Source organism: Cetorhinus maximus, unplaced genomic scaffold (genome assembly GCF_964194155.1).
Source record: "Cetorhinus maximus unplaced genomic scaffold, sCetMax3.hap1.1 HAP1_SCAFFOLD_353, whole genome shotgun sequence".
Classification (NCBI taxonomy): Eukaryota; Metazoa; Chordata; class Chondrichthyes; order Lamniformes; family Cetorhinidae; genus Cetorhinus; species Cetorhinus maximus.
This window is the reverse complement of record NW_027596299.1, coordinates 378,909-388,278: the sequence shown is the minus strand read 5'-3', so window position 1 is coordinate 388,278 and position 9,370 is coordinate 378,909. Positions and strand designations below refer to the sequence as shown.

General features: G+C 43.5%; 1 protein-coding gene across 3 annotated transcripts; it reads left to right on the top strand.

Moving 5' to 3' along the window:
- Positions 1 to 1,753: 1,753 nt before the first annotated feature.
- On the top strand, positions 1,754 to 7,339 carry LOC144673357 (uncharacterized). 3 transcript variants are annotated; one of them, XR_013574293.1, is made up of 3 exons: positions 1,754 to 2,892; positions 6,892 to 7,032; positions 7,124 to 7,339. XR_013574293.1 is itself a non-coding variant. In XM_078535247.1 (2 exons), the coding sequence occupies exons 1-2, from the start codon at positions 1,859 to 1,861 to the stop codon at positions 6,911 to 6,913; spliced, it is 1,056 nt and encodes a 351-aa protein (XP_078391373.1). In that variant the 5' UTR covers positions 1,754 to 1,858; the 3' UTR covers positions 6,914 to 7,339. The 3 variants fall into 3 exon arrangements, 1 of the variants encoding a protein (XP_078391373.1); XR_013574294.1 differs by having other exon boundaries at positions 1,754 to 2,953; positions 6,892 to 7,339; XM_078535247.1 differs by having other exon boundaries at positions 6,892 to 7,339.
- The last annotated feature ends 2,031 nt before the right edge of the window (positions 7,340 to 9,370 follow it).

Below are 9,370 nucleotides of genomic sequence, written 5' to 3'. Positions count from 1 at the left end.
CTTCATCAGGTCCGGAGTCGATGCTGAGGACCTCCAGGGCAACTCCCTCCCGACTGTATACCACAGTGCTGCCAACTCTGCTGGATCTGACCTGCCGGTGGGACAGGACATACCAGGGATGGTGATGGTGGAGTCTGGGACATTATCTGTAAGATATGATTCCGTGAGGATGACTACGTTGGGCTGTTTTATGACTTTTCTGTGAGACAGCTCTTTCGGCACTCACCCCCAGATGTTAGTAAGGAGGACTTTGCAGGGTCGACAGGGGCTGAGATTTGCCGTTGTCGATGCTGGCTGGTCTGTCCAGTTTCATTCCTTTTTTGTGACTCAGTGGTGGTTTGATACAATTGAGTGTCTCACTTGGCCATTTCAGAGTCAACCACATTGCTGTGGCTCTGGAGTCACATCTAGGCCAGACCAGGTAAGGACAACAGATTTCCTTCCCTAAAGGGCATTAGCGAACCAGATGGGTTTTTACAACAATAGTTTCATGGTCATCATTAGACTTTGAATTAGGTTTTTATTAAATTCAAATTCCAACATCTGCTGTGGGATTCGAACCTGGGCCTCTGGATTACTCGTGTAGTGACAATGCCATTAATCCATCACCTCCTCCCTGCTGGGGGTGATGTGCAGCAGTGTGCACGTGTGTCTGCCATCCTTTTAGGGGAAATGTGCAGCAGTTGTGATCAAATCTGGAGCAATTAAAATTTCAAGTCAGGATTATGGAATTTGAGGAAGTGAAGATATCTCAGAGGGTTGTGAGGCTGGAGCAGATTACAGAGATAGGGAGGGGTGAGACCATGGAGGGATTTGAAAGGATCAGAAGTTTATAATTTAGGTTCTCCTTAGCCCCAACCCTTTGTAGGTCAGTGAGCACAGGGGTGATGGGTGAACAAGACTTGGTGCGAGTAAGCGCACGGGCAGCACAGTTTTGGATGACCTCAAGATTACAGGGAGGTTGAATGTGGGAGACCAGCCGGGAGTGCGTTAGGATAGTTAAGTCTCGAGGTAACAAAGGAATGGATGAGAGTTTCAGCAGCAGATGAGCTGAGACTGGGCTGGAGTCGGGCGATGTTACTGAGGTGGAAATAGGTGGTCTTGGTGATGATGTGGATATGTGGTTGGAAGCTCATCTTGGGGTGAAATATTTCACCATGTTTGTGAACAGTCTGGTTCAGTCTCAGACAGTTGTCAGGGAGCGGGATGGAGCTGGTGCCTAGGGAGTGGAGTTTGTAGCGGGGACTGAGGACAATGGCTTCAATCTGCCCAATATTTAAATGCAGGAAATTTCTGCTCATTTAGTACTGGATGTCAGACAAGTCAGGATGGTGTGTGACTTGGAGGGGAAATTGGAGGTGATGATGTTCACATACACCTGCAACCCTGGTCCTTCTAGGTGGAGGAGGTTGAGGGTTTGGGAAATTCTGTCAAAGTTCTGGTCGAGTTCCAGATATATAAAATCCCTCTGCTTTACCTGGTACCTCTCCCATCTCTATCTCTCTCCTTCTCTCTTCCCATAGAAGCCAGGGTTTTGCTTATACCCAGACTGGGTGGCAGGTTCCCTTCCCTGAAGGACATTAGTGAACAAGTTGGGTTTTTATGACAATCCATCAGCTTTAACAGTCCATTTTCCGTGTGCCGGCCCCACAAATTACCTGATTCATTCAGCTCAATTTCACAACCTGCCTTTGTGTTTTTGTGGGTTCTCTCTCACTCCCTTTTTTCTGTTTTAAATCAATTCCACAGGGTGTTAGAAGGCGAGGATTTGCAGTCGGGAAACTCAATCCAAACATCACATCAGGATCTGATGCAGTCGCCCAATTTATCGTAACCTGAATGTCGTTGGATTTTGAACATGGAAGGAAAAAGCACCATTCACAGTGGGGAGAAACCGTACACGTGTTCTGTGTGTGGACGAGGCTTCAGCCAATCATCTGGCCTGTCAGAACATAAATGCAGTTACAATGGGGAGAAACCATGGAAATGTGGAGACTGTGGAAAAGGGTTCAATTACCCATCTGACCTGGAGAGACATCGGCGCAGTCACACTGGGGAGAGACCGTTCACCTGCCCTGAGTGTGGGAAGGGATTCACTACCTCCTCCCACCTGCTGACACACCAGCGAGTTCACACTGGGGAGAGACCGTTCACCTGCCCTGAGTGTGTGAAGGGATTCATTGATTCATCCAACCTGCGGAATCACCTGGAAATTCACACTAGCCAGGGGCTGTTCACCTGCTCCGATTGTGGAAAGAGATTCATTCAGTCATCCCACTTGCTGAAACATCAGCGAACTCACAGTGGGGAGAGTCCTTTTAAATGTCCAGACTGCGGGAAGTGCTGTAAAAGCTCCAGAGACCTGATGTCCCATCAGCGAGTTCACACTGACGAGAGACCTTTTAAATGCTCAGACTGTGGGAAGTGTTTTAAAAGTTCTGGGGAAGTGATGTTCCACCAACGTGTTCACACTGATGAGAGACCATTCAGGTGTTCTCACTGTGGGGTTGGGTTCAGGCGATCATCTAACCTCACTGTACACCAGCGAGTTCACACTGGGGAGAGGCCGTTCACCTGTTCTGAGTGTGGGAAGAGATTCACTCAGTCATTCCATCTGCTGACACACCAGCGCGTTCACACGGGGGAGAAACCGTTCACCTGCTCCGAGTGTGGGAAGGGATTCACTCAGTCATCCTACCTGCTGACACATCAGCGAGTTCACACTGGGGAGAGGCCGTTCACCTGCTCCAAGTGTGGGAAGGGATTCGCTATCTCATCCACCCTGCTGAGGCACCAGCGAATTCACACTGGAGAGAGACCGTTCACCTGCTCCAAATGTGGGAAGAGATTCACTCAGTCATCCCACCTGCTGACACACCAGCGAGTTCACAAGTAACTACAGTGATTGGATTTTACTGTCAATCACATCCAGGACTGAATCATGTTCACTGGGGTCTGTTTCTGCAGATAATAAACTCAAGCCCAGTTATCGGGGTTCATATTGTGATTATAAGTCAAATAACTCAGCTCTGTATCAAACGTACTGTATTAAACATATTAATTAAGAGCAGGAGTAGGCCATTCGACCCCTTGAGCCTGCTAAGCCAGTCAATAAGATCATGGCTGATCTGATTGTGGCTTCAACTCCACAAGGAGCCGATCCCCGATAACCTTTACTCCCTTAGCAGTAACAGGAAAGTGCTGTGTAAGCAGGCTAAGTTCTTGTTTTCTTGCAGTTTAGACAGGGTAAATTCACTCTCTGTTGTGAGAGCTGAGTAGTTAATTCGCTAATTGGTTGAATCTGGTTATTCTAGCCCCTGTTTAGTTGGCTATAAATACAGGCCTCTTCAGAGCAGCTAAGGCAAACGAATGCATACTTGGAGTTTGGTGAGAGAGGGAGTTTGGTGAAGTGAAGGGAGGAGATGTTCATTTCCTTTTTTTATGTTTCTCACACTGTTGGAATTGGTTCTTGCTCTACCACAGGGAAAGTTTGGTGAGTAACTGGTGTGTGGTTAAGGCCTATTCTATTCTTAAGGTTTAAAATAGTATTCAAATTGGAGGTAAAGTTAATAAATATATTAGAAAGCATTATAAATAGGTGATTAATATAATTGAGTAATTATTTAAAACACATTAAGGATGGCAGGACAGGTGATGTGTCAATCACAGAATCACAGAATTATTACGGCACAGAAGCCACAGATGCTACAAACCTTCCTCAAGCCCTAAAAATATCCATTGGCCATTACCCTCTGTTTCCTATTACTCATCCAATTTTGTATCCACGTTGCCACTGTCCCTTTTATTCCATGAGCAATTAGTTTTCTTACAAGTCTGTTGTGTGGCACTGTATCAAATGCCTTTTGACAGTCCATACGCACCACATCAACAGCATTAACCTCATCAGCCCTCTCTGTTACCTCTTCAAAAAACTCCAGCAAGTTAGTTAAACATGATTTCCCCTTTTGAAATCCATGCTGGCTCTGCCTCATCAACCCACATTTTTCTATGTGACTGCTAATTCTATCCCATATAATTATCTCTAGAAGCTTCCCAACCACTGAAGTTAAACTGATTGGTCTGTAATTGCTGGGCTTATCCTTACAACCTTTTTTGAATAAATGCATAATGTTTGCTATTCTCCAGTCCGCTGGAACCTCCTCTGAGCCTAGGGAAGACTGAAAGATTATGACCAATACCCTTGTAATTTCCACTCTTACTTCCTTCAATATCTTTGGTTGCATCTCATCCGGTCCCAGTGCCTTGACAACCTTAAGTACTGACAGTTTATCCAACACTTCCTCCTTATCAATTTTGAATCATTTTAGTGACAAAGTTTCCTCCTCTATCACCGTGGCCTTGGTAGCATCTGCTTCCTTTGCATCCTCCAGATGCAAAGTATTCATTTAACTCCTCAGCCATGCCTATTGCCTCCCTGTGCAAATCCCCTTTTTAGTCCCTGATCAGTCCTATTTTGACCATCCTCTTACTATTTTTGTCTCAGTAGGAGACTTTGGGATTCCTCTTTCTCTTGGCTACCAGTCTTCTCTCATAATCCCTCTTTGTTTCTCTTATTTGCTTTCTCAGCTCCCCTCTGAACCTTCTGTATTCAGCTTTGTTCTCTTTTGTATTTTTTACATGACACCTGTCATAAGCACACTTTTTCTACTTAATCTTGATTTCTATCTCCTTTTTCATCCAGTCAGCTCTAGATTTGTTTTCCCTACCTTTCCCTTTGGAGGAATTATACCTTGACTGTGCATGAACCATTTCTTCTTTGAAGGTAGCCCATTGTTCAGCTGCAGTTTTTCCCACCAACCTTTGGTTCTAGTCTATCCAACCCAGCACCGTTCTTGCCCCATTGAAGTCTGCTCTCCCCCAGTTAATAATTCCTACTCTGAATTGCACATTGTCCTTTTCTAACATCATCCTAAATCTTACTATACAATGATCACTGTCTCCTAAATGTTCCCCCAATGACACTTGATCCACTTGGCCCACCTCATTTCCAAGAATCAGGCCCACCTCATTTCCAAGAATCAGGCCCAACAGTGCATCCTTTCTTGTTGCACTGGACACACACTGCTGTAGAAAATTCTCCTGAACACACTCTAGGAAATCTTGGTCCTCTCCACCCTTGACACGACCATTGTCCCAGTCTACATTCAGGTAATTAAAGTCCCCCATTATAATTGCTCTGTGATGTCTGCATCTCTAATTTCCCTGATGATTTGTTCCTCTGCATGCTTCCCAGTGGTCTATCGACACCAAAGAGTGTAATTGCACCTTATTTGTTCCTTAGCTCTAGCCAAATTGATTCTGCCCTTGAACCCTCTGGGACATCCTCTTTCTCCAGCATTGCAACGCTCTCCTTAACCAATACTGCCAGCCTTCCACCTTTTCTTCCTTTTCTATCTTTTCTGAACATCTTTTACCCGGGAATATTTAACACCCTGTCCTGCCCTTCCTTGAGGCAGGTTTCTGTTATCGCCACAACATCATATTTCCACATGGCAATCTGCGCTTGTAACTCCCCAATCTTATTTACTATATTCCATGCATTCACATACATGCACACTAACCCTGATTTAGTCATTATGACTTTCTCCCTCAGTCCGACTCCAACTATTAACTGTTGATTCTATTTTCTCGTGCTATCGGTCTCTCCCCGTATTTTGTGCACCCTGGTATTCCTCTCTAATGCTCTCTCCTGGTTCCCACACCCCTGCCTAGTTAGTTTAAAGCCCCCGCCCCAATGGCACTAGCAAAACACCCTGCAACAAACTCAGTCCCGGCTCTGTCCACGTGCAACCCGTCTGGCTTGTACAAGTGCCATTTTCACCAGAGCCAGTCCCAGTGTCCCAGGAATCTAAAGCCCTCCCTCCTGCATCATCTTTCCAGCCACACATTCATCTGTCTTATCCTCCTATTTCTGTACTTACTTGCACGTGGCACTGGGAATAATCCAGAGATGACTACATTTGAAGTCCTGCTTGTTAGTTTTTGACCTAATTTTCTACCCTCCATAAACTGAGTTCATCCAAAACTGCTGCCCGTGTCTTAACTCATGGCAAGTACCAATCCTCTATCTCCCACGTACTTGCTGACCCATTTTGGCTCCGAGTCAAGAAATGTCTTTATTTTAAAATTCTCATCCTTGTGTTCAAATCCCTACATGCCCTCACCCTCCCTATCTCTGTGACCTTCTCAAACCCCATGATATCTCTGCTCCTCTAATTCTGGCCCCTTGTACATTCCCAATCAGAATGGCTCCACCATTGGTGACCGTGGTTTCAGTTACAAAGGTCCCAAGCTCTCGAATTCCCTCCCTAAACCTCTCCGCCTCGATCTCACTTTCCTCCTTCAAGACCCTTCTTAAAACCTACCTCTTTGACCAAGTTTTTGGTCATCTGACCTAATCTCTCCTTATGTGGGTCAGTGTCATATTTTGTTACATAATTCTCCTGTGCGATGTTTATGTTGAACTGCTATATAAATATAAGTTGTTGTTGTAGTAGTCCATACATAGAAAGAGACAAACTCCTCTTGTATATTTCACCCTGATATTTTTTTCTCTGGAACATTTTATTATGAAGCTACACAACTGATGTGAATTAAATTTGTGATGGTAAAAATATATTCACCCCGTCAGGGAACTGAACTGCGTTGACCCACACAGAGGAACACACAACAGACATATACAGTGACAGAGTCCTAAGGAGAGACAAACAGCCAGAAAACAAGGATGTCACCAACCTGGCCAATTATTGTTCCATTTCAGACTGCAAATTTAATGAACGTTTGGGATGACTGGAAATAAGAAACACTGGGAATTTGGATGGTTTTTATTCCGTTTAACTGATAATTAATTCTGCGATTGGTTATAATCAGGAATGATGAGAAGAGGAGTTGACAGGTTTCCAACCTGCGTGAGGAGAACCCACTGGATTTCAAACCCATCGCCTTAACCACTCGACCACAACTATTTGGGAAGGATGATAGAATGGATACGGAGTGTTACAGAGAAAAACGGTATTCGGTCAATCCAGTCTGTGCCCTTCCCCCACCCTTTCCTGGTCACCTGTAATTTACTGTCTCTGTCTCTCCTCATTCTCCCAACCAGAATGAAACACTGCACAGCTCAGCTGCCCCTTGCCCACATGAAGAACTTTCTGGAACAACCTAGCAAAGCAAACCACCCAAAACTTTAGCAGTGGTGGGATTCAAACCCACACCTCCAAAGAGACAAGATCCTAACTCCAGTACCATACACTGCTCGGCCACATGACCACGTTCACATCTGGAACATTCAAAATGACTAATAAAATCATGAAAGATGTTTTGTTGTGAGCTGTGTTATTTGGTAGAATTAGAGCGAAGTGCGGGATTGAGCCAGAGCCTAAGTCACCCACTTAAAGGAATGGAAGAGGGGGAATCTTGTCACGAATGTAGTGTTGTGATGTGGTAGATTTTGTAAAAGAAACTAACATTTCTTTTAAATGGGCGCAAGGAACCTTAAAAATAGCTGCTAAAGGTCACCTGACCTTTTACAACTGCAATATTTGCCAAGCTTCTAGGAGGCTTCAAGTAAATTGGAAAAGGACCTACCCAGACATGTGACAACATTTGAAATCCAACGCGCATTTCCACAAGGGTAAACTCATTGACAGTGGTTTCCCTGGAGGTGTGAATAGCTCTTTCCCATCTCACCAAACCTCCCAGAATGGGAATCATTCAAGTTAATGAAAATATTAACAGTTTTCTTGTATTAACACTTTTTTTTCTTTAAGCCTTTTGGTGACATTGTTACTCTGTCCCTCTTTACTCTTCCTTTGCAATGTAAACCAATTTAGAGTTGTTTCCAGTCTTGTCATTTCCAAAGGGTCTGGTCCATATTCAATAAAATGTTTGTTGATGGCTTCCTGTTCTTTCTTCCTTCTAATGTCACGAGGGTGTTCTGTGAGTCTAGTTCTTAATCTGTTCCTTGTCTCTCCCATGTATCAGATTTTGCAATGTTTACATTGGATTACATAAACAACATTGTTGTTCACATTTTTGATTCTGTGGTTTAAAGGGATGTTTTCCCTGTGTTGAATTTTTGTCTTGTTTTCAGGACTTTGAAGTGCTTGAATGTTATACAGTTACTATTCCCACAATTTGGTGTGGTTTGTGTGCTCACCTTGCTGCTAACAAAAAGATCCTTTCGGTTTTTATTCCTTCTAAAGGCTGTTATTTTTTGGTTTAGTGAGTCGATTCCTTCATTTAAGTTTTCAAAATTAGTTTTAATTACTTTCTTTATATGTAGGATCTTATTGCAATATCCCATAATAAGTGGTATTTTTGGGGCCTAATCTATTTAATCTTGGAAGGTTGTCTAATTCTTTCCAAAAATTGGATTTGATATGTTTAAGGAACCTTTTTGTGTATGCCCTCTGCCACAACGCAGTGAATAAGGTATTGACTACACTGTTAAATCTACCTGTTCTGTACAAATGCCATGGAATCGCAGCAGTTGTGAATTCACTAATCCATGGAAAGTGTGTTTAGCATGGCGTCTTTTGGTATGTAATAGGGTGCGCGTGTCTGTTGATTTGAAGAAAACCTTAGTTGCTAATGTGTTTTGTGTTATCTTCTTGTGTTAGTTTGAACTCTGTGGTGTCTAAGAAATTCATTTTATTTCTGTATTTATTGTTTCAATCTGGTTAGGGACCAGTAACTTTTTGTTTAAAGGAGACAATATTTGAAATCTCAAGTACTAAGAGAATAAAATTACAGACTTCCACAGTTTTAAACAAACAAGTTAAACTTTATTATACAAAGTCAGAAAAGTAAAACAATTGGCAATATCTATCTTATACTCTAACATTCAGAATTAACATGAGAAAAATATGAAGTAACAGGCAACTGTGGTCAAACATAGTGCACTGCACACTAAATAGCAGACAACCAAGACAGTTCCCACAGATTTCTCAGCAACCCACCCAGATGTCAGTGTTCACTGGGAGTCACACAATCTCGTGAAAACTCCATCTCCCTCACAAGGGTCTCCACTTTCAAGAATCTAGCCTCTCACATCCCTCAAATCTGCTCTGACTCAGATTGCCTCAACAACTGCACACCTCCCAATGGTTCAATCTCTTCTCCTGAGCCTGCGCTGCCTGTCCCACTCTGGACATGTGCTGGAACTCCCAGGGAATGCTGGGACGCCTAGTCCTCAGTCTCCAGCCAGAAAACATCACAGAGAGACAGGTAAGTTCATGTTTCTTAACATTGTTGTGACTTTGATTTTGATAGATAGTGATTGTTTGTACAGATTCCTCCAGTTCTGTCTCCGTGTGGGACCAAACTCCTCATGTATCATCTAGAAATC

Bases quoted from the DNA above. Each gene is read 5' to 3' on its own strand.
- LOC144673357 (XM_078535247.1), top strand. From the start codon at position 1,859: ATGGAAGGAAAAAGCACCATTCACAGTGGGGAGAAACCGTACACGTGT. The intron at 2,893-6,891 runs GTAACTACAGTG...GGTTATAATCAG, and splicing joins ACACACCAGCGAGTTCACAA to GAATGATGAGAAGAGGAGTT.